Source organism: Bos indicus, chromosome X (assembly GCF_029378745.1).
Source record: "Bos indicus isolate NIAB-ARS_2022 breed Sahiwal x Tharparkar chromosome X, NIAB-ARS_B.indTharparkar_mat_pri_1.0, whole genome shotgun sequence".
Classification (NCBI taxonomy): Eukaryota; Metazoa; Chordata; class Mammalia; order Artiodactyla; family Bovidae; genus Bos; species Bos indicus.
The window spans coordinates 42,267,876-42,293,456 of NC_091789.1; the positions used below are offsets into that span (position 1 = coordinate 42,267,876).

A 25,581-nucleotide genomic window follows, 5' to 3' on the forward strand; every position below is an offset into this window, starting at 1 on the left:
CTCCAAAGAAATAAGAATTTTAGAGAAAAAAGAAACTGAATGATTCCATTTTCATTTCAGGAAAGGCTTTTCTCAGGTGAGTCTCTCAGCCCTGTCCAACTCTTTGTGACCCTATGGACTGCAGCACTCCAGCCCTCCCTGTCCATCAACAACTCCCAGAGTTTACACAAACTAGTGTCCATTGGGTTGGTGATGCCATTCAAGCATCTCATCCTCTGTCATCCCTTTCTCTTCCCAACTTCAATCTTTCCCAGCATCAGGGTCTTTTCAAATGAGTCAGTTCTTTGCATCAGGTGGCCAAAGTATTGGAGCTTCAGTTTCAGCATCAGTCCTTCCAATGAATATTCAGGACTGATTTCCTTTATGATGGACTGATTGGATCTCTTTGCAGTCACAGGGACACTCAAGAGTCTTCTCCATCACCACAGTTCAAAAGTATCAGTTCTTCAGCGCTCAGCATTCTTTATAGTCCAATTCTCACATCCATACGTGACTACTATAAATCATAGATTTGACTAGATGGACATTTGTCGGAAAGTAATGTTTCTGCTTTTTAATATGCTGTCTAGGTTGGTCATAACTTTCCTTTCAAGGAGTAAGCGTCTTTTAATTTCAAAGCTGCAGTCATCATCTGCAGTGATTTTGGAGCCCCCCAAAATAAAGTCTGCCATTCTTTCCACTGTTTTCCCATCTATTTGCCATGAAGTGATGGGATCAGATGCTATGATCTTAGTTTTCTGAATCTTGAGCTTTAAGCTAACTTTTTCACTCTTCTCTTTTCATCAGGCTCTTTAGTTCTTCTTTGTTTTCTGCCTTGAGGGTGGTGTCATCTGTATATCGGAGGTTATTGATATTTCTCCTGGCAATCTTGATTCCAGCTTGTGCTTCTTCCAGCTCAGCATTTCTCATGATGTACTCTTCATGTAAGTTAAATAAGCAGAGTGACAATATATAGCCTTGACGTACTCCTTTCCCTATTTGGAACGATCTTGTTGTTACATGTCCAGTTCTAATTGTTGCTTCCTGGCCTGCATACAGATTTCTCAAGAGGAAGGTCAGATGGTCTTGTATTCCCATCTCTTTCAGAATTTTGCAGTTTGTGGTGACCCACACAGTCAAAGGCATTGGCATAGTCAATAAAGAAGAAATAGATGTTTTTCTGGAACTCCCTTCTTTTTTCATGATCCAACAGATGTTGGCAATTTGATCTCTGGTTCTTCTGCCTTTTCTAAATCCAGCTTGAAAACTGGAGTCTCACCGTTCACATATTGTTGAAGCCTGGCTTGGAGGATTTTGAGCATTACTTTACTAGCATGTGAGATGAGTGCAATTGTGTGGTAGTTAAGCATTCTTTGGCATTGCCTTTCTTTGGGATTGTAGAAGGAAATTGCAACCCATTCCAGTACTCTCACCTGGAAAATCCCATGGATGAAGGAGCCTGATAGGCTGCAGTCCATGGGGTCGCAAAGAGTTGGACATGATTGAGTGACTTTCCTTTCCTTTTCTTTGGGATTGCAATGAAAACTGATCTTTTCCAGTCCTGTGGGCACTGCTGAGTTTTCCAAATTTGCTGGCATATTGAGTGCAGCACCTTCACAGCATCATCTTTTAGAATTTGAAGTAGCTCAATTGGAATTCCATCACCTCCACTAGCTTTGTTCATAGTCACACTACCTAAGGCCCACTTGACCTCACATTCCAGGATGTCTGGCTCTAGGTGAGTAATCACACCATCATGATTATCTTGGTGGCGAAGATCTTTTTTGTGTAGTTACTCTGTGTATTCTTGCCACCTCTTCTTAATATCTTTTGCTTCTGTTAGGTCCATCCCATTTCTGTCCTTTATTGAGCCCATCTTTGCATGAAATGTTCCCTTGGTATCTCTAATTTTCTTGAAGAGATCTTTAGTCTTTTCCATTCAATTTTTTCCTCTGTTTGTGTTGATCATTGATGAAGGCTTTATCTTTCCTTGCTATTCTTTGGAACTCTGCGTTCAAATAGGTATATTTTTCCTTTTCTCCTTTGTTTTTCACTTCCCTTCTTTTCACAGATATTTGTAAGACATCCTCGGACAGCCATTTTGCTTTTTTGCATTTCTTTTTCTTGGGGATAATCTTGATATCTGTCTCCTGTACAATGTCAGAAACCTCTGTCCATAGTTCATCAGGCACTCTGTCTATCAGGTCTAGTCCCTTGAATCTATTTCTCACTTCCACTGTATAATCGTAAGGGATTTGATTTAGGTCATATCTGAATGGTCTATTGGTTTTCCCTACTTTCTTCAGTTTATGTTTGAATTTGGCAATAAGGACTTCATGATCTGAGCCAGTCAGCTCCCGGTCTTGATTTTGCTGACTCTATAGAGCTTCTCCATCTTTGGTCACAAAGAATATAATCAATCTTATTTTGGTGTTGACCTTCTGGTGATGTCCATGTGTAGAGTCCTCTCTTGTGTTGTTGCAAGAGGGTGTTTGCTAAGACCAGTGCATTCTCTTAGCAAAACTCTATTAGCCTTTGCCCTGCTTCATTTTGTACTTCAAGGCCAAATTTGCCTGTTACTCCAGGTGTTTCTTGACTTCCGACTTTTGTATTCCAGTCCCCTATAATGAAAAGGACATCTTTTTGGGGTGTTAGTTCTAGAAGATCTTGTACGTCTTCATAGAACTGTTCAACGTCAGCTTCTTCAGCATTACTGGTCAGGGCATAGTTTGAGTTACCGTGATATTGAATGGTTTGCCTTGGAGATGAATGGAAATCACTCTGTCGTTTTTGAGATTGCATCCAATTACTGCCTTTCAGACTCTTTTTTGACTATGATGGCTACTCCATTTAGTCTAAGGGATTCTTGCTTGCAATAGTAGATACATATAATGGTCATCTGATTTAAATTCACCCATTCCAGTCCATTTTAATTCGCACTAGTGGTTTAAATCAACTTGTCTCAGTTTTTAAACTAAATCACTTTCTTTACATTTAAAAATTTTGTCTTTTATTTATTAAATTATCTTTCTTTATTATAATGTATATATGTACATAAAAATTAAAAATCAGCAACATTTGTTAAGACTGCATCCAGCACTGTGGAGAACTTGGAGTTGAAGGATTAAATCGGCACAAAAATAGAAATATAAGAAAACACAACAATCAATACAGGCTTGCATTGCATAGTTCTCTACTGAAGTTAAGTGAAGTGAAATTCACTCAGTCGTGTCCAACCTTTGTGACCCCATGGACTCTATAGTCCATGGAATTTTCCAGGCCAGAATACTGGAGTAAGTAGTCTTTCCCTTCTCCAGGGGATTTTCCCAACCCAGAGGTCAAATCCAGGTCTCCCACATTGCAGATAGATTCTATACCAGCTGAGCAACCAGGGAAGCTGGTTCTATATTATACTATTTATAGTATGCATGAATTTCTGGTATTTTAAAGCAAGACACACTTAAATAGAAGTCTATGTGGCATATTTGCACTATACCCTTCAGTTTCCTGTCTGGAGTTTTTGAAAGATTGGTTTTTATCATGCATTATATTCTTCATATCCTTATAAAGATTATGATGGTGGTAAATCAGGAGAAAATAGTCAGTACCTCACACTAATATTGACTCTATACAATATCCTAAAAACTATCAAAATGGGTAGTTGCATTGGTATACTACATCTTCATAATTTTAGTGTATCAGATACAGTACATTTATTTACATAGTATTTCTCATAGGTGTTATGGGGATCATATAATATTTTATGAAAATAATTGTCAGATACTTTTTATTTATAACTGTAAAACTGCACATTTGAGATCTCAGAGGATCTCAAGCAGTTTGATTTCTAATTTAAACTGAGAGGAAATTTGACTGTTTCTGTTTGAATAAACAAGTTACCAATCTCTTAAAAATATTCACTATCTACTAGTTTCAAGATTTAAAGGTGGAAAATTTATTAAATTTATTATTTAAAAAATAAAATCTAAAAAAAAGCATTCATTATTAAATAATTCAATAATAAATGTTACTGCATCATCTCAGTTTATCATTTTTTTTTTGTCCCTTGCCTATGAATTGGATACCCCAGCATGATTGCCACTTTCCTGGATGCATGCATAGCTCAAGATTATTTTCCTCTTGCTCTAAATTAGCACTGTCAAATAGAACTTTCTGCCATAGTAGAAATGTGCTATAACCTGCAGTGTCCAATACTGTATCCCCTAACCACATTTGCCTATTTGCCTTAAACACTTGAAATGTGCCTAATACAACTGAACAATTGAACTGTTATTTTAATTTTTATAGATACATATGGCCAGGGTGACTATACTGAATTGCATATTTCCAGGTGCTTATGGTCTAAATATGACTATACAGTGGAAAATATACTTCTTTGATTTTTGAGGGTCTAATCACCTTTTCTTCTCTAAAGTTTTATTCTTGTGCCACCTATAAGATCAAGTCCTGATACAAATCAATTTTGTCGTAAATATTACTGGCCTTCATTTTCCAGGGTTGTCAGTTTATAGGAAGAATTAATGCAGCATGTGATCACAATTTCCTAGAGTGAGTGTCTGTTTAACAAGTGTCAAATATTTCTGGTCATGATAGCTCATTCTATCATCTCCATTAAGGTATTGAATACCTTTGCAAAGGATAAATAATTTTCAGTATTTCAAATATTTCTTAGAATAATAAGTAAATGTGAGAACACTGTTATACATTTATCATCTGTTCAGAAATTGTGAGCTATCTAAAATAATAGAATGACCATTTTTCACCTATTTCATACTCTATTTCAGTTGAAATAATCACAATGTAAGTTGTAATTCTAAAAACCAAACTTTGTTTTTGCTTGTTTTTAGGCGGGAGTAAAGTAATACAAATAATTTGAACCTCAGGTGATACCTAACGGGAAGAATTATGTCTTTAGGTACATTCTTTGGCAAACTTTTCTAAAATCAATGTGAAATGTATTTTCCAGAAGATTACGTTTTTCTTTTTTTGTTTGTTTTTTTGCAAATCTTCATAAATAAGCAAAGTTAGTTATGTTCTTCATAAGCAGGGAAAGAGCTAAACTAAAAAAAAAAAATGGTTATAGAAACAATTTCTTTATGAAAATTGGGTTGACCCTACAATATAAGTTTCTTGTACAAATTAAGAACTGGCAGGAAGTAGTGTTTAATTCATAAATGCTAATTCTATTTTTAAAGCCAGAATTCTGTATGATTATTGTTCTGCCCCAAATTAAATGCATCAAAATGTGCCTTGTGTATGTCTCCTTTAGGGGTTCAAATATTTTTCTACCAATTGATTCATTGATGTTGTCATTTTAAACTTGTCATCCAATTTGTTTGAGTTTTGAAGTGAAACAAAATGAAAATATCAGTATGGATATTAAAATATGTATAAGCAAATAAGAATTAAAAGGAGAAGGGAATTTGGCTGAACTTTTAGACTGAGGTACTTGTTATTAAGTAGTTGATTAACCAAATAGCAATACTGGTTTTTTAAAAGTTGCTGTGTCATTTTTGCTTAGTGGTCTATGAAGTGTAGCCACTGATTGAGGATTTATGTCACCTCGAAGTCATCTTACCAGGAAAAGCTTCTTTGTCTATCTGGTGAATGAATGCAGCTATTAAGGATGAAAGTCATCTTTTTGTTCCTTCGAACAATAGGTTGATAGTCACCATTCATTTTCCTATAACTGATAACTTACCTTGATTCATTTTTCAGACTATCAACTGGAATCTTGTTTTCAACACCATTTCCAAGATTCTGGTGGTATATCTCATTTGCTTTTAATTGTTGAAGTTATTGCATCATGATTTTGATAAATTAGAAGCTAACACAAATAGAAAGTATACCAAGTCATCACTTATTTTTCTGATTAGACCTACACTGTTTTATTATTAGTTTCTGATGATAGGAATTAATAAAAGTATTCACTTAGCCTTACATATCTAAAAATCAAAATAGACTCTTCAATAAATTCTCAGTGAAGTCAGAAATGTATCCCATTTTTTGACCTTCTTTAAACATGACCATTTAGAGATCCCTAAAGTATGAAATTACCACCTATTCAATATAAATATTTAATACATATATCAGTGCCTACAGATATTCATAAAAATCATATGGTTGGTATAAAGATTAAAAGAAATAACTGATTTGAAACTACTTAGAGAAATTAAAATGTTACACCAAATGGAGATCATCCTTTTATCCTCAGTGAATCTAGGAATTATTTGTTATGATAACATGTTACTTACAGACCAAACATATTAAAGTAATTGCTAGGTATTGAAGTAATCATGGTTAAATTCACTTCAAGGTGATAAATCAAATCTCTTATGATTATACAGTGGAAGCGACAAATAGATTCAGGAGATTAGATCTGATAGACAGAGTACCTGAAGAACTATGCACAGAGGTTAATGACATTGTAGGAGGCAGTGAACAAGATCATCCCAAAGGAAAAGAAATGCAAAAGGCAAAGGTTTGCCTAAGAAGGCATTACAAATAGGTGAGAAAAGAAGAGAACCAAAAGGCAAAGGAGAAAAGGAAAGATATACCCATGTGAATGCAGAGTTTTAAAGAATAGCACAGAGATAAGAAAGCCTTCCTCAGTGGTCAATGCAAAGAAAGAGAGGAAAACAATAGAATGGGAAAGACTAGAGATCTCTTCAAGAAAATGAGAGATACCAAGGGAACTTTTCATGCAAAGATGGGCTCAATAAAGGACAGAAATGGGATGGACCTAACAGAAGCAGAAGATATTAAGAAGAGGTGGCAAGAATACACAGAAGAACTGTACAAAAAAGATCTTAATGACCCAGATAACCACGATGGTGTGATTACTCACCTAGAGCCAGACATCCTGGAATGTGAAGTCAAGTGGGCATTAGGAAGCATCATTATGAACAAAGCTAGTGGAGGTGATGGAATTCCAGTTGAGCTATTTCAAGTCCTGAAAGATGATGCTGTGAAAGGGCTGTACTCAATATGCCAGCAAATCTGGAAAACTCAGCAGTGGCCACAGAACTGGAAAATATCTGTTTTCATTCCAATCCCAAAGAAAGTTAATGCCAAAGAATGCTCAAACTACCACACAATTACACTCATCTCGCACACTGACAAAGTAATGCTCAAAATTTTCCAAGCCAGGCTTGAACAGTATGTGAACAACGAACTTCCAGATGTTCAGGCTAGTTTTAGAAAAGGCAGAGGAACCAGAGATCAAATTGCCAACATCCATTTGGATCATTGAAAAAGCAAGAGAATTCCAGAAAAACATCTACTTCTGCTTTATTGACTATGCCAAAGCTTTTGACTGTGTGTATCACCAGACCACCTGACCTGCCTCCTGAGAAGTCTGTATGCAGGTCAAGAAGCAACAGTTAAATCTAGACATGGAAAAACAGACACATTCCAAATAGGGAAAAGGAGTATGCAAGGCTGTATATTGTCACCCTGCTTATTTAACTTATATGCAGAGTACATAATGTGAAACGCCAAGCTGGATGAAGCACTAGCTGGAATCAAGATTGCTGTGAAAATTGTCAATAACCTCAGATACACAGATGATATCACCCTTATGGCAGAAAGTGAAGGAGAACTAAAGAACCTCTTGATGAAAGTGAAAGAGGATAGTAAAAAAGTTGACTTAAAACTCAACATTCCGAAAACTAAGTTTATGGCATCTGGTCCCATCACCTTGTGGCTAATAGATGGGGAAACAGTGTAAACAGTGGGAGACTTTATGTTTTGGGGCTCCAAAATCACTGCAGATGGTGACTGCAGCCATGAAATTAAAAGACACTTGCTCCTTGGAAGAAAAGCTATGACCAACCTAGACAGCATATTAAAAAGCAGAGACATTACTTTGCCAACAAAGGTCCGTCTAGTCAAAGCGATGGTTTTTCCAGTAGTCATGTAGGGATGTGAGAGTTGGACTATAAAAAATGCTGAGTGCAGAAGAATTGATGTTTTTGAACTGTGGTGTTGGTGAAAACTCTTCAGAGTCCCTTGAACTGCAAGGCAATCCAACTAGTCAATCCTAAAGGAAATCAGTCCTGAATATTCATTGGAAGGATTGATACTGAAGCTGAAACTCCAGTATTTGGCCACCTGATGCAATGGACTATCTCGTTGGAAAAGACCCTGATTCCAGGAAAGACTGAAGGCAGGAGGAGGAGAGGACAACAGAAAATGAGATGGTTGGATGGCATCAGTGACTCGATGGACATGAGTTTGAGCAAGCTTCAGGATTTGCTGATGGGACAGGGAGGCCTGGCATGCTGCAGTCCATCGGGTCACAAACAGTCGGACATGACTGAGCGACTGAACTGAACTGAACTGAACAAGGTGATAAAAGGATATATGATGATGAGCAACAATTATATTTTTGTCAAATGAAATAAGTCTCTTGCTTGATTAATCTGTAAAGTCATTTTTCAAATGCTCCCTAAATCATGTTTAAGCATCCAGATAAATTAATATAAAAGAACAACCTTCACAAATTTTCTTATAAGTGATTTTTGAGCACTGATTATTAACATATTAGAAGCCCTGTTAGAGAACACTACACTAACTATTAGTATTAGTGTTAGTCTTTCGGTTATTTCTGACTCTTTGTGATCCCATAGAATGAAAAGAACATAAACATGTTATATATTTATTTATTTTAAAAAAATTTAGCAGCACCACATGTATTCGGGGATCTTAGTTTCCTCACCATGGATTAAACCCATGTGCCCTTCAGTGGAAGCATGTAATCTTAACCACTGTACTGCCAAGCACATCCCTGATAAAACATAAACTTATTTTAGAAGAAAGAAACATTGATGGAATCCACTTCTTGGATATTAGACCCATACAAATGTACCATAAATGAGTCCTTTGTGGAGTAAAATTTAATAAAAATATCAGTTTTATAGAATTAAATTACCTTACTAAATCTTTCATTTTGACATTTCAAGTTTCAGAGTACATAGGAAATAGTCAGGTAAAATAGGACAGCCAATGCACCTACCCCACTCTACTTGTAGTCAATCTCTTTGAAAGTATTTGAGTTTATCAGTTGCTCCCATTTGTTTTTCTCCAGATGTGGTTACTCTTCTTGAAATGTCCTACATGTCTTCCTGTCAACCTGAAGAACTACATTATTGTTTCCCCAGTCCGTGAAAGAAGCTTTGTGTATGAGAACAAGAACGTGGAAGCAACTATATAATATATTGCTGCTAAGTCGCTTCAGTCGTGTCCGACTCTGTGCGACCCCATAGACAGCAGCCCATCAGGCTCCCCTGTCCCTGGGATTCTCCAGGCAAGAATACTGGAGTGGGTTGCCATTTCCTTCTCCAATGAATGAAAGTGAAAAGTGAAAGTGAAGTCTCTCAGTCGTGTCTGACTCTTCGCGACCCCATGGACTGCAGCCTACCAGGCTCCTCCATCCATGGGATTTTCCAGGCAAGAGTACTGGAGTGGGGTGCCATTGCCTTCTCCAATATAATATATTATGGTTGTTCAATTGTCTATTTTTGACGTCATGAGACATTATAGTAATTACAGTGATGAGAGCCAAGTGGAGTTAGGATCATGTGAAACATACATATTTCTTATTTTCATATAATACTTAAATTTGTACTATTTTTTAACAATTTGTTGTTGTAGCATGTAAGACACTCATTCATATAGAATTACTTCAAATATGTGTGTGTGTGTTAGTCCCTCAGTCGTTTCTGACTCTTTGTGACCGCATGGACAATAGCCCACCAGGCTCCTCTGTCCATGGAATTCTCGAGTCAAGAATACTGGAGTGGGTAGCCATTTCCTTTTTCAGGGAATCTTCCAGACCCAGGGATCAAATCCTGGTCTCCTGCATTGCAGGCAGATTCTTTACTGTCTGAACTACCAGGAAAGCTCCATATACTTTATTACAAGTTAAATACAGCACTACATTGAAGGAGAATGTAATAAGCATGTCAGGGAAATTATGCAGTGGAATTCTTCTGACAAACTATTTGAATACCACTTTTATGGCTTGAAATCTCTAGAACTGCATATAGTAAAGACTTAGTTCCCCTATTTACTTTTTTTTTTTAATCCAAATTGCTCAGAGACTATAAAATAAACTTGCATTTTTGCTTTTCATATTTTAAAATTTCAGAGTTTCTTATTTGTTTCTACTTTTGCTTTCTCTGATTGTTATGATTCTGTCCAACTATGACTGTTGCCTACCTAATCACCATATATTGCCTGTAAAAACAGTACTTAAATAATGTTGGCACTACTGAAACTTGTAGACAATTTTAATTCTCTGTAACTGCTTTCATTGTATCCCCCTTATCAGTTTCCAAATGAACAGTAGACTCCCCCTTATCAGTTTCCAAATGAACAGTAGACTATAATAGCAGCATGTGGATGTGGGAGCATGGTAAAGAAATTTAATGTTATCTTATAGTTGTTCATGGGAGAGGGAAAATTAGAGCCAAATAAAGGTTATGTGCAGGCTTCCCTGGTGGCTCAGTAGTAAAGAATCCTCCTGCCAATGCAGGAGACTCAGGTTCAATCCTTGGGTCAGGAAGATCCCTGGGAGATGGAAATGGCAACCCACTCCAGTATCCTTGACTGGAAAATCCCATGGACAGAGGAGCCTGGTGGGCTACAGTCTATGGACCCCCAATGAATCAAACACTAGCAACTAAACAACAACACCAACAAAGGTATGTGCATAGGAATCTGTACCCTGAGTATCTGAGTTAAATTCATCATGCTTCCATAAAGCTAAACAATGGCTCTTTCTATCCATATTTATTAGTTAAATTCCTGTACTGGTCATTCAAAAAATTAAACTCAGCATTTTAAAAGGAACTTCAAAATTTTAAACATAACAATACATTTTCAAGTGGTAAATGCAAGGTTTTGAGTCAAATTCTGGAGATTGAGGTAATTTTCATGCATATTTATATCATGCATGTTTACATCCTTATAGAGGCAGAGTAAATTTTGTTACACACTGGTCGAACACTCAAAAACGGTCTGGTATATTTGAATTATCAACTATCTTCTGTGAGGGCGGAGGATTTTGCTTGTTTTGTTCACTGATTCATTCTCAGTGCCTACAATAATGCCTGATATATACGAACTCCTTAAAAATATCTGTTGAACATGTGACTACGCCTTCACGAAAGTAATGACTAACTGGACAGCAACTATTCCTTCCAGGTTTGCAATATGTATTTTAGGCTAAATTTTAGAAATTGAAGTATGTTTTTTTCCCAACTTATTTTTCTGGTTTTCAAAACCTCTGAGAGAATTTCAACTGATGAAACACATTTTAAAATGTTTTATTTGATGCTATTATTAAAGATAGAATAGAACATATTTCAAATGGATTGTGATAACAGGACTGCTTAGAATTAGGTCATTTTCTTAATCCTCCTTCTTGTGTAGAGATTGCAAATGCATGCAATGCTTAAAAAAGAGATCTGTAGTATTCTTCTGCCAGTTGTAATAATGTGTAATACCTAAGGGTAAGATAAGAATAGAGGGGTAGTTTTAATTCTTATTGTAACTGCCCTATTTTTATTTTTGCTTGTGTTTGCATGGTATTTATAAAATCACACACAGACACTCAATTTTTTTAGATGTCCTAGCTTCACAGTAGGACACATGTATATGTATGTATATTGACTTATAGTAAGCAAAAATGGGGTGTTTCCATTCTGTCACATTCATAGAGGAGTGTAAGACCAATAATTCATAAGAGAATGAGTCGAAAAGGTTTCTATATTATGTAATCCCAGTGCTCATCATTGAGCAAATGATGCTAAAAATACTACAGGCAATAGTCTTTTTGTGTTGTTTACTGGAATAGAAAATGTCTTCAGTATTAGCATTACTCACTATAATACTTAATTTAAAAAAATGACATTAACTCTTTAACATAGGAAGGTGGTTTGACCCGTGATATATAATTTTTAAATTCTGTGATAAAAATTTATAAAATGAGACGCTTCAGATCTATTTACTTCATTACTTGGTTTTGTTCATGATCCAAACTATCTCAGTGATTGCAACAAATGAATTTATTCTGTTACTGATTGCAAATGGAAAGGTTTCTTTTTTCCCACTTTTGTCTTCAGGCCTGTCAATATGCATATTTTCTAAAATTATTTAATGTAATACATTGTCTGGCATAATCATATGATAATATCCATAGCAAGTTATTTATATCATTTCATGATGTTTTTAGAATAATTAAAAGGTTTTGAAAATTTTAAATTGGTTATCAACTACCAATGAAAACTGAGAATTTCCTTAATTAGATACCTTTGTGCATTAATAGTTTTCTCTAACTATTTTTTATTTTTTAAAAATCTTTAACAGATTTTTAAAATGACCATCTGTCATCTGATTCTTTAAAACTTTGGAATGAATTGATAGCTATATTAATCCATACTTAATTATAAAAATATAATGTCCTACAGGGTTTAGAGCAGTGTAATACAAATTTCTCTTTGTGTTTATAAACCATATCACTGACACATACAAATAACATCCAGAAGCATATTATGACGTATCGTGATACTAGATATAAAACATATTTAATATACCAAATTGAGACTTTATACAATAAAATTGAGAATAGGAATTGAGAATTAATACAGGAAATTGAAGAGAAATTTGCAAATTACAAAGAAATACAAATTCCTGTTTGAACATTTTCAGAACTCAACTGAAATAAAATGGCAAATTTTAGGGAATGAAAAGTAATAAACAATAAGAGGAAAAGCACCAGAGATATTGTTTGTTTTTGGACTCTCTATTTTTTTTAAATTTTATTTTATTTTTAAACTTTACAATATTGTATTAGTTTTGCCAAATATCGAAATGAATCCGCCACAGGTATACCCGCGTTCCCCATCCTGAACCCTCCACCCTACTCCCTCCCCTCCCCTGGACTCTCTATTTTAACTTGACAAAATCTTTTAAAATGCCTTTCTTATTTCTAAACCCTAGTCAAGCTGTTTATTTTAGTTGGGTAATTCTTATGTTGCAGAGTCAGACACAACTTAGTGACTGAAAAACAACAACAATTATGTCAGTTTGTAGATGTGAAAACCCATTTTTACATGGACTACTTCATGAAAACTATAAACAAATTCTGTGAGTTGTTATGTCTTGTATTCCACTTCTCTCACTGAATGTTCAGATGCTAACAAATCATAAATATACAAATTTAAACTGGTGAAATAGCTTTTGTTTCAGTATCTCCAACTATATGGAATTCAGTCTTTCCTGAAGATCATTCTTTTTCTGGAATTAATAGACAGCTCTTCATCAACATGAAAGTTGCCTCCTTGTAATTTTATACCAGATCTTGTTCCTCTCATTCAAAGAAAGACAACTTTAATCCCTTTTTTACACAACTGTTCTTCCCATGTTTACACATTTGCCATATCAAACCCTCTATCTATCTCTGAAAAGATATTTCTTCTTTAATCCAAACTTCCTAATCTAGACCTATATTTACATTTTGATGCCCAGAGCTGAACACATGGAATATTGCATAAAACATTCATTTCACATGGAAGAACTACATTTAAAATCCACATTGTAACAAATGAGTATATTTTTGTTGTTAGTGACAAATATCCCTTTACTTTTCCTTAACTATTGAATGAAATGTTTTAAATTATTTTTATTACTTTTGACTATCTTTTTAAAAATTGTTTATTTTTAATTGAAGGACAATTGTTTTACCATACTGCATTACTTTTATTTTATTTTTAAATTTTTTTTAAATTTAATTGGAGGCTAATTACTTTATAATATGGTAGTGGTTTGTGCCATACTGCATTACTTTTAACTATCTTGTTATAACATTATCTTTTATATATTTTCTCAACGGTGAACACCTTTATAAATACTCTGGGTCTCATATACTCAAGGTATCTTGCTTAATTTATCTTTCATTTTAATGTAAAGATACATATTAGAGTAAAAACAAATCTGTCATTAGTTTATTTAACAGTCTACTGTGCTAGTATTTGCAGTTAGTGATTTGGGTATTTTTTAATTTTATTGAACTATAGTTGATTTACAAGGTTGTTTTATTAAGTTCTGCTGTACAGCAAAGTGATTCAATTATACATATACATATTCTCATTCATATTCTTTTCCATTATGTTTTATTACAGGATATTGAATATAGTTCCCTGTGGTATACAGTAGGACCTTGTTATTTCATTTAATGATTTTAACTTAAAACTGAGCATTTAGTTAACTACATTTAGTACTTGGCTTTAATAATTTCTTCCTCCTCTTCCTGTTTCTTTTCTCTTCTCTTTGACAGTTCTCCGTGGGGGATACAAAAAACACCCTAGTGCAATCCTGCCTGGTATGGACTTGTTGTCCGGGACGTATATATTTGCGGTTCTGTTAGCATGTGTCGTGTTTCAGTCTGGCGCCCAGGAGAAGAACTACACCATTCGGGAAGAAATGCCAGAAAACGTCCTCATAGGCGACTTGCTCAAAGACCTCAACTTGTCGCTAATTCCAGACAAGTCTTTAACAACTCCTATGCAATTCAAGTTGGTATACAAGACCGGAGATGTGCCACTGATTCGAATTGAAGAGGGCACAGGTGAGATCTTCACTACTGGAGCTCGCATTGATCGTGAGAAATTGTGTGCTGGCATCATAGTGGACACCCATTGCTTTTATGAAGTGGAGGTTGCCGTTCTGCCGGATGAAATATTTAGATTGGTTAAAATACGTTTTCTGATAGAAGACATAAACGATAATGCACCATTATTCCCTGCAACGGTTATCAATATATCAATTCCAGAGAACTCGGCTATAAACTCTCGATATGCTCTCCCAGCGGCCATTGATCCAGACACAGGAATAAACGGAGTTCAAAACTACCAACTAATTAAGGTACGTTTTAAAATACTTTGTTAAAGATAGCTCAATTTTTAAAGGGAAAAAAAGGGAATCTTAGTGTACTTCACACTTTGAGTAATTCATCTTTACAATTATTCAAAGTTTAATGCATAGCAGAGAAAATTTATCAATGCAATTTTTGCAATGGCATGGGGTTTAAGAATCATTTTAAGTATATTCATTTTCAAGCAATTGTTTGTGTTTCCACTAACAATCTATTATAGGAGTCAGACAAGGAGCTCAGCATTGCTGCTTACACATCAGTAACTTACCCAACATCTTATTTGTAATCTATCTAGTCATGGCTGTGCCTCAAACTTGGCCTAAACAAGCAAATCTAAGAATTCATTAAGAATGAATCCACAAAACCTATCAGTTTTTCTAAGTGATTATTTTTGACAGAAGCTTTATCTTGTCATTTGTAAATAAATCTACTTTAGGTGAATAGAACTTTTTTATTACGAGCATTTCTACACTTATATAGTAATAACAAATATATTTCATGCTGATTTCAAGTCAAGGAAAGATCTTTAAGCATCTCTTGAATCACAAAATGAGATTAAATTTTAGACACGTTGTTAATGTTAAATGTTTTCATTTTGTTCTGAATCTTTCAAAACACAGAACATTACTTTGCTATAAAGGGTAAGTTTTCTTTCTTTTTTTTTCAGCTAAAAAATTCCTTACTCTAAAGAACCTTTTTTGGTTTGATTTGGGCCTTGTGATGGGAAATGCAGAGGGAAGGATAGATGAAATATTGGATATTCTTTAAAATCGTGAAGAAGGAATTCATTTATCAAGTGAATGGGTGATTCCTTTTAATTACCTATATGGTATATAGAGTAGTAGAAAACTCAGATTTGGGTATGTGAAATAATACATACCCAAGTAATACACACATAATCATTTGAATGATTTTGGCAAATGTGTAAAAGAACAAATGTGCAGATATTATGTAGACATGATCAAGTGATTTTCAAAGTTTTATAAGCAGTTTCTGACTATTCACTACTAGATTATGATCATCATGATGACCAATGTTAAAATTATTAAAAGAACATATAAATAAGATACTTTTATGTATATCATCTGAAGATTTTTGCTGATGCTGATATGTTGTGGAGATGTATTTATTTATAAATAGATTCAGAAATCTAACTCTAGAGATCTTTTGAGTAATTTCAAATGAAATGCAAATTTGTGTGTGAATTATAAGAAGTAAAAACTGAAAAAGGATAGATGTTATAAATGAGCATTTTTAGGTAAGGTCCCTGCAATGGCATCCCCTTATCTGATGAAATGGAAAAATATGCAGGAGTCAGAAAGATATAGATCACAATTTTGTGCTTGCCACCAACTAGAAAAGCCACCTCCAGATTAATCTTTCTGACCTTTAGTTTCTCAAATCATAATATGAGGATGGTGCTATAAATGTCACAGGAGTAGAATTGGGAAGAGTAAGCACTAAGTAGAGGGTCGATATACCTGCATAAAAGATTTTTGGAGATGCATTGAAACAGTTAACTGTTTATAGAAATGTGAGGCTTATCACTTTAAATAGCATCTCTAAAGTTACAATGTCCAGTAAAACTTTCTGCAGCAATGAGGGAAGTTCTGTAATCTGTGGTATCAAATATGGTAGCTACTGGCCACAAGTGGCTATTGAATACTTGAAATGTGGTTAGTGTTACAAAGGAACTGAATTTTTAATTTTACTTCATTTTAATAGCCACCTGTGATAACTGGCTACCGTATTGGAGAGCACAGCTAAAACCAAACAAAAAAAAAAAAAGTTTATTGAAATAAAAATGAGGCCTTACCAAATTTAAATCAAGAATTAGCAATAGGATCTCTCCCAATTATCCTGACAAAAGTGTTATTTTGAAATGTAGTGCTTTACTCAAAGAATAATTTTGTCATGTTTCCCTTAGGGAAACTTAATGAACTTCCAAGAAATTTCTGTTGTCATGAAAGCTGCTTAACAAATTCTAATTAAACAAATAAACCCACTGGCATGATTTAGGTTTGTTGAAGTCTTTTTTCACTTGAATTTCTTCGAAAGATTGTCAGCAAGTGACATAAAGACAGGCTCATTAGAGGTACTGAGATGAGTCTTAGAAATAGATATGCTCTAAAATTTCATTCTGTTTTAGAATGTGTGCTAAGCCAAAAGTGAACTATACGATGTACCTAAAGCACTGGGGCATTTGTATGGCCCTATGGGCAAATATTGTCCTGACAGCTTGTTAAAAATAATGAGAATGGAACACAAAACATACCCCTGGGCTTGCAGAAGGTCATGACATGTGTTAACTGAGTGCACTCTGACTTACAAGAAGGTCCTGTCATGAAAGTGGCATATATACTGGGGGGGGAGATAGGGAGGTTAAACAAAAAGAAAGAAAATAAACATGTTACAATTCACCCATAAACTTTATTAAAGTGTTATAATTTGAAAGTAAGCCAACCATAATAATTTCTTTTAAAAGATACCCTGTCCTGCAGAATAGGTTGAAAATTGAATTAATATTAACTTGTTTTATATTTGCTGAATAGATAGGACTAGCAAAATCACAGTTTATCCTAAGGAAGTATAAGATTTGTACTTAAATGTTCAGATAACAAAGGGAGAGAAGTGGAAGATATAGGAAAAAATTAGGTCAATTTACACATGAAAGGTCTTGTTATTAACAAATGTATGTTAATTAACAAGATAATTAACTGAAAATGCAGTCATTTGATAAATGTCAAATTGTGTATAATAAAAAGTAGTCTAGACAAAACTTTAATAATATTGATCTTCAAAACCATAACATATAGTTTAATTTCATTTATACATTTTTATGATATTATCTGTGCTTTGAAATAAACAGGAAAATGTTATTATTTCACATTTTAAATATATGGAAATTTAATTTCATTTCAAAGTAATAATTTATTTTGCTTATACTGATATGATTAGTAAATTGGAAGCCAGACTAAGGTCTTCTGAATCTTAGATTTGACTGACAGAAACACAGACAGACAGATAACCTTGAGAGTGGGGATCACAGAAAGTTTAACAGGAGGGAAAAGAAACAAAAGAAGAAGGCAAAAAAAGTGAGGAATGAATGAGTAACATGATTAACAAATGATTCTGCTTAGTACAAAAAAGTTATGATAAAATAAAGCTTATACTACCATGGCAAGGTTGAATTTCAGCTTTTTTGAGAGATTAGATTACTCTAAAGACAAAAGATTCATGTATAAAAGTTTTTGATGTGAAATTGTCACTTAAAAAAGCATCCAGAAATGAAATCTTCTCTTTCCCCTCTTTCAAGTAAACTCATGCTATAATGAGAATTTCCTATGATATTCTGATTTAATTATCCTTAATTTGGACTAACCATGCAATGGCAACCCACTCCAGTACTCTTGCCTGGAAAATCCAATGGACGGAGAAGCCTGGTAGGCTTCAGTCCATGGGGTCGCTAAGAGTCGGGTACGACTGAGCGACTTCACTTTCACTTTTCACTTTCATGCATTGGAGAAGGAAATGGCAACCCACTCCAGTATTCTTGCCTGGAGAATCCCGGGGACAGAGGAGTCTAGCGGGCTCCCGTCTATGGGGTCACACAGAGTCGGACACGACTGAAGAGACTTAGCAGTAGCAGCAACATGCTAAAGATCTATAAGTATATATCTATTATATACACATATATGTTTATGGGCATGTATGCCATTTTAATATGTGATAAATATACCATTTTAAAATGTTATTAAATACTATATTTTAAACTATATATATTATACATGGTATATAGTATACACTACATATTGTATACTATATATATATAATTATCTGCATCTATGTGTCATTTATTATGTATATGCTTAGTAGTATTTGATAGAGTTGTTGTCCAGGAGTAAGAAATTACAGTGTGTTTCTAACTTCCGCTTTTTTATTCCAATGGCCTGTTAGTTATAAAATATCTTTTCAAATTCTAAGTTTTGGCATCAGGGAGACAGTATATTTACAAATAGAAATATACGTCAAGCACCCAGTCTGACTCAGGATATGGATATAAAGCACAAGGATCTACTTCTTCCTATGTTTGGAATTCAGGGGAAATTAAATTAGTTTATGTAATGATGTTGCATATGTCTTCATTTTCTGCTTCAGATTTTCATCTTCCCCCATATATACCAATAGTAATATTTCTATACTAGCCCTGTGACAGCATGTTGATGAGTTCCCTTGAGGCAGGAATGACAGTGTTTCAAAGGTTGACTGTGCTGATGGAGCGTGAAGATCACGTTTTTCTCAGATTGGTGACCACACTCAAAGCCCTCACACATCTTTGCCCATCTCATAAAGCATCCTCATATTTTCCATCCACCTCCAGAAAAATTTAACCTTGGACAGAGTCTTCAAATAATCAAGGTTTGGGTCCTTGTTTCTATTTTGTTTAAAATAAGATACATTTGATTTTTACTTTTACGACTAAATGAGAACCAAGTATCTTCCCTCTTGATCAAGAATTTGGATTTATGAAACTAAGGTTAGACTTAGATTTGCTTTGAAATCTGGGACTACAAAATACGCATTGTGCAAATTGTGTCTACCATTAGATTTAGTAATCTTGAATACACTTGCCAAGAATGAGACATCGAATAATATGCTGTGGAGGCAATGAGCAAGCAAACTTTATTATTCTGAAGGAGTTAATATTTCTTTATCATATGTATGCATAGATTAGCATAGTATGTAGTATCAGGAGGAGTGAGTACAGATTCAATAATGCCATTGCAGGCATAATATGGTATAACAATGTGTTTAACTGCTTTAGAACACAGTTACCTCTAAAGATGTTCAGAAAGGTCTGAATATAGTGATTTCTTCATTTTTCTACCATAAAATTTTATTTGGAAATTCACCCTTTCCACTTTAAGATAATTTGATTTTATGTTCTCTGAATTCTGTGATGTGCAGATTAACATTTTTGATCTGTATTAAAAAGTAAAAGAGATGACAATCAAATGCTAATGACCATTAGGTCCCTGAAAGCTGGGGATTATTATTAAAGTGCACCTCCAGTGGGGAAAAATGACAACATAAAAATTGTTCTCTTCATAAATAGATCTTTATTAATGCTGTCAGGTCTTATTAAAATGAGAGTGTGACACTAATAGGATTAAGTAACTTTTGACTCCATTGCTATTATCAGAGTCCTGGTTAGTACAGTTCATTACTGCCTTTCATTAAATACATGTGTTATCAATAGTCCCAAATGAAGCACATATAGGTAGGACATTTTAGATAGCTCAATTGTAGAATTTATAAATTGAGATTCTGAACAGCAAATATGTCCCCAACTTTGATTAATTTACTCACGTTCTACTATTTGACCTGATAATAGCAATGAGCTCTAAGAAATACTGCTAAGTTTTACATCAATTAATATATGGCACAGGTTTATTTATCTGTTATTCCATTGTTCACTATATCTAAATAAAAATCAATTTGATGTTTAATTTTGTGCCTGCCAAAACTGACGACATACAACCTAAATAAATATGTATTTAATTACAAGTGAAAATTATTTGGTATAGAACTCTAATGAAAACATGAGGTTTGGCTCCCATAATTCTGACTGATACCAGGAACCTAAAATAATAAACATTCCAATGTGTGTAGTTCAGTCAGTTCAGTCACTCAGTCATGTCCGACTCTTTGGGACTCCATGAATTGCAGCATGCCAGGCCTCCCTGTCCATCACCAACTCCAGGAGTTCACCCAAACTCATGTCCATCGAGTCAGTGGTGCCATCCAGCCATCTCATCCTCTGTCGTCCCCTTCTCCTCCTGCCCCCAATTCCTCCCAGCATCAGAGTCTTTTCCAATGAGTCAACTCTTCGCATGAGGTGGCCAAAGTACTGGAGTTTCAGCTTTGGCATCAGTCCTTCCAAAGAACACCCAGGGCTGATGTCCTATAGAATGGACTGGTTGGATCTCCTTGCAGTCCAAGGGACTCTCAAGAATCTTCTCCAACACCACAGTTCAAAAGCATCAATTCTTTGGTGCTCAGCTTTCTTCACAGTTCAACTCTCACATCCATACATGACCACAGGAAAAACCATAGCCTTGACTAGACAGACCTTTGTTGGCAAAGTAATGTCTCTGCTTTTCAATATGCTATCTAGGTTGGTCATAACTTTCCTTCCAAGGAGTAAGCGTCTTTTAATTCAATGGCTGCAGTCAACATCTGCAGTGATTTTGGAGCCCCAAAAACTAAAGTCTGACACTGTTTCCACTGTTTCCCCATCTATTTCCCATGAAGTGATGGGACCGGATGCCATGATCTTCGTTTTCTGAATGTTGAGCTTTAAGCCAACTTTTTCACTCTCCACTTTCACTTTCACCAAGAGGCTGTTTAGTTCCTCTTCACTCTCTGCCATAAGGGTGGTGTCATCTGCATATCTGAGGTTATTGATATTTCTCCCAGCAATCTTGATTCCAGCTTCTATTTCTTCCAGTCCAGCGTTTCTCATGATGTACTCTACCTATACGTTAAATAAGCGGGGTAACAATATACATCCTTGACGTACTCCTTTTCCTATTTGGAACCAGTCTCTTGCTCCATGTCCAGTTCTAACTGTTGCTTCCTGACCTCCATATAGGTTTCTCAAGAGTCAGGTCAGGTGGTCTGGTATTCCCATCTCTTTCAGAATTTTCCAAAGTGTGTGTAGTTAGTTGAGCATAAATTATTATTTTTTGTCTATACCACTTTGTACTGACTGTATAACAACACTCAGAGAACTGAAATATGATCTTACATTCAGTCTTACACCAAAAAAAGTGCATTGGTAAAGTGTTTGCACCTGAGGTAAAAATTTCTTGTTCGAAAGTGATGATAAAGGCAATGAGGTCATTTTGGGAGAAATTTCTGATTTTGACCTAATTTGATCAAGAAATTAATTTATATAGCTTTATGTTTTTACCACACTTTATGCCTTTACCAAGCTTTATGTGAATTTGGACCAGTTTTGAAGAAATGATTCTTTAGCAAAAAATATAAAATGCATATGAAAATAGTTATCATTTCAAAATAAAATGCTGAAAAATTAGCATTTTCCCTTTGTATTTGTCAGTTTTGAGTCATCTTCATAAATCAATAAGAAGTGTGAATAATTCAATAGATTCAAATAAATCACTTTGACTACAAATTAAATTTTAGTATATCTTTGCTGAAGTATCTTTTACTTTCTGAATGCAGGTAGAATGTACCAGAGAAAAGAAAGTATTAGTTTCAATTTAACTTTAAAACACAGAGCTTAAATAACTATTTTTGAAATATTATTTTTACATTGGTTTTTTGCTTGCATATATTTTTCAGTTGCTGTGAAATATAAGATATAATTTTAGATGACCAGACATAAGAAACATACTGTTTTTGTTTTTAAACACACTTAAAGAATGTTTAGGGCTTCCCTGGTGGCTCAGATGGTACAGAAAATGTGCATGCATGCTAAGTTACTTCAGTTGTGTCCAGCTCTGTGCGACCCTATGGACCACAGGCCACCAGGCTCCTCTTCCCATGGGCTTCTCCAGGCAAGAATATTGCAGTGGGTTTCATGCCCTCCATGGGATCTTTCCTACCCAGGGAGTGAACCCGCATCTCTTATGTCTCCTGCACTGGCAAATAGGTAATTTACCACTAGTGCCCCAAAGTGGTAATTTATCACTGGGAAGCCCCAAAGAATGTTCAGTGGCATAATATTTTAATTACTGCATGTAGACATCTGTAAACTTTCAGGTAAACTAAGAAAAGTAATACAAAGTTATATAATAGGAGATACAAATAAAATACTTTTTTGAAAAAAGTATTTTTAAACTTTGTTTCATTAAAAAAAAGGCATTTTAATAGTGGAATATTGTAAAATGAAACTTTAGGTTATCTAACCTAATTTATATTTATCCTTGTGATCTCAATCAGGATTTTTATTTTTATAGAATCAGGATATTCTCATGAACATTTTCATCCTTTTTCTTATTTTAAACATAGAAATCCATTATTTTAAGTTTCCTCAATAGAATGAAGTGGAACTCTAAAGAATGGAAAGATGTTCTACTAAATATTTTTAGTTGTAACAGTAATTGACTACCAACTAATATCTTAGCCCAATTCTAGTCATCTACATTTAGCATATACTTAATGAGTGCCCAATATACAAAGTCTTTAGGGATAAAAATATGTTTGAAAAATAGTCACTGTCCCCAAGGAGCCTTTAACAGGCATTCTGGGGAGTATATTTCACACTAATGATAGTAAGGAAGAAAACATTCACTATATTAAAAGAACATTTTATCTTGAATTGGTCATTCTGACATTAAGAACGGAATTATCTTTAAGTCTTCACAGTTTCAGACAAGCTAAAATTTCCCAATCTACTTGTAGTAGATTTTCACCTAGCACTCTCATTAATTTCTGATATTTTATTTTTTACTAGGTCTGCAATTATGACAGTTGTACTTCCTCTCAACACTTATCTTCAAAACAATTTTGAGATTGGAAATAAAATATATTTTTTAAAATATAATTTTTTTAATTGGAGGTTAATTACTTTACAATATTGTATTGGTTTTGCCATACATCAACAAGAATCCACCACAGGTATACACATGTTCCCCATCCTGAACCCCCCTCCTTCCTCCCTCCCCGTACCATCCCTCTGGGTCATCTAGTTCCTATTCTTGTGGTGGTAATTACACGAGTCTTTCTATTATCTTAATTCTCAAACTTGTTATCTATGCCCTCAATTTCTCTCCTTTATAATGGATAAAATTAAAATTATCCTTATCTTGCAGGTAGGGATATTATAAAAATTAATGAAATAAGAAAAATACATAAAAGTTGCTGAGTGCCTTGAAGAAAATTGTATTATAAACAGTCATCAGTTTTGCTCTGTAGTTTAAGATTAATTATACTCTTCCCAATTTTTCTAAAATTATGCTTTATACTCTTTAAAAAGCTTATTTTACAGCCTAATCTTTTCATACATATTTTATGTATGTATACAGAGGAAACTGTGACATTATTCTCTTGTTTAATCAATGCCACTGGCACCACATATATTTCTGGACTTAGTTCATTTTAAAACAACCATTTACCTTCTTTAGCTTACCTCTTTAATCAAATGTTTCCTTCCCTTCATTTGTCTTTCCCTCCTCCTGGCCCTCCATATGACTGTGATGCTGCTAATGTGAATACTTTCTCATATATAGCTTCTACCATCTGGGATTGCTTTATTTACATTTCATTCATATGCCATTTTAAAATATAAGATTTTCTATCTTGTCTTTTTCCACACTGAAAACGTTTCCTATTTTCCTATTTCTTTTCTTGTAAGTCGGTCAAAATTGTCTTTTGCAGTGGATTCTGTAGGAGAGATATGGAAAATTTTAATTTTTAATTTTTAGCCATTCTAAATTAAATGTTTTAAATATCAGTTTCAAATAAGAGATTTGCTAAAACTAGCCTTTCATGGATATTGGTATGTTTTCCTGGTTTATGAGGGAGGCATTATATTCACTGAGGACAAGAGTTTGCTTAGAAGCATGGATTTAAAGTCGCTAAGTTAAGGACAAGAAGACCTTTGCTGTCAGTAAAGAAAATAATGAAGTAAATAGTTAACAGAAGAACAAAATGATGTTCTAAACAATGTAGGAATGCATAAATAAAAAACAGTTTGATGGATTATAAATAAATAAAGAAGTGTAGAACTTTATAGATTACTTTTAGTTGAACATAGTGCTTTATTGAAGTCACTGAATGATAGTATGGGTGAATATGAGAGTACATATAGCTATCAGAAAGCTGGAAAATACAATCATGCTTAGTTACAAACTAATGATTATTAAATTAACTTAGCTATTCAGCTCGCTTCAATAAATAAATATGAAATGAAGGCTACTTAGGTTGGTTGAATTCACAAAAATTATAAAATTCTCATTTTGATTATTATATCCTTGCCTTCATTTAGTGGTGTCTCACTGCTTTTTCTCTGAGAACTTAAATATTTAATAGATTTTATGAATTGCAGGAGACACTAAAATTAAAAAAAAAAGAATTAAAAAATCTTTTAATTTTTCTGTAAGGAAAATGATTCTAAAGAATTACCTACAGATAGCCATACCATTTTCTTCAACACCATATCACCCCTTCAAATACCTCATTATCCTAGATTCCAAAACCAGTCTAGAACTCCTTAAGTCAAAGAAGTTGTGATGGCCATCCCATCCTTTTTACCTTTGAAAGCCACTGTAATGGTGTGGGATTGCACCTTTAACTGGAAGTACTCATAGGACTGGAAAAGTGAAAATTTACTCATTGGGGATGGTATGTGTATGTGTGTGTGTGTGTGTGTGTGTGTGTGTGTATGTATAGCAATATATGGCACTTAGTTGAAACATTGTTGGCTGGCTTCTGAAGTAGTTTATCCATCTGTAGCTTTTAGGATTCTAGACATTCTCTGAAGTCTGTTTTCTCCAGAAAACCTGTCTTGAGCTTTCAGGCATATTTAGCTACCTAGAGTTTTACTTTTCTCTTTCAAATGATGCTTTAGATCAAATACATAATTGGTAAAATGAACAGATTTTTATAAAGCT

The 25,581-nt window shown here is 34.3% G+C and overlaps 1 protein-coding gene across 5 annotated transcripts in view; it reads left to right on the forward strand.

Annotated features, from left to right (window-relative positions):
- Positions 1-25,581, forward strand: part of PCDH11X (protocadherin 11 X-linked) — a 999,015-nt gene that overhangs the window by 55,703 nt on the left and 917,731 nt on the right. For all 5 annotated transcript variants that reach the window (XM_070784431.1, XM_070784432.1, XM_070784433.1 and 2 more), the window contains exon 2: positions 14,342-14,928. In XM_070784431.1, coding sequence (XP_070640532.1) covers positions 14,389-14,928 — 540 coding nt within the window. In that variant the 5' untranslated portion in view covers positions 14,342-14,388. The remainder of the gene's footprint in view (positions 1-14,341; positions 14,929-25,581) is intronic.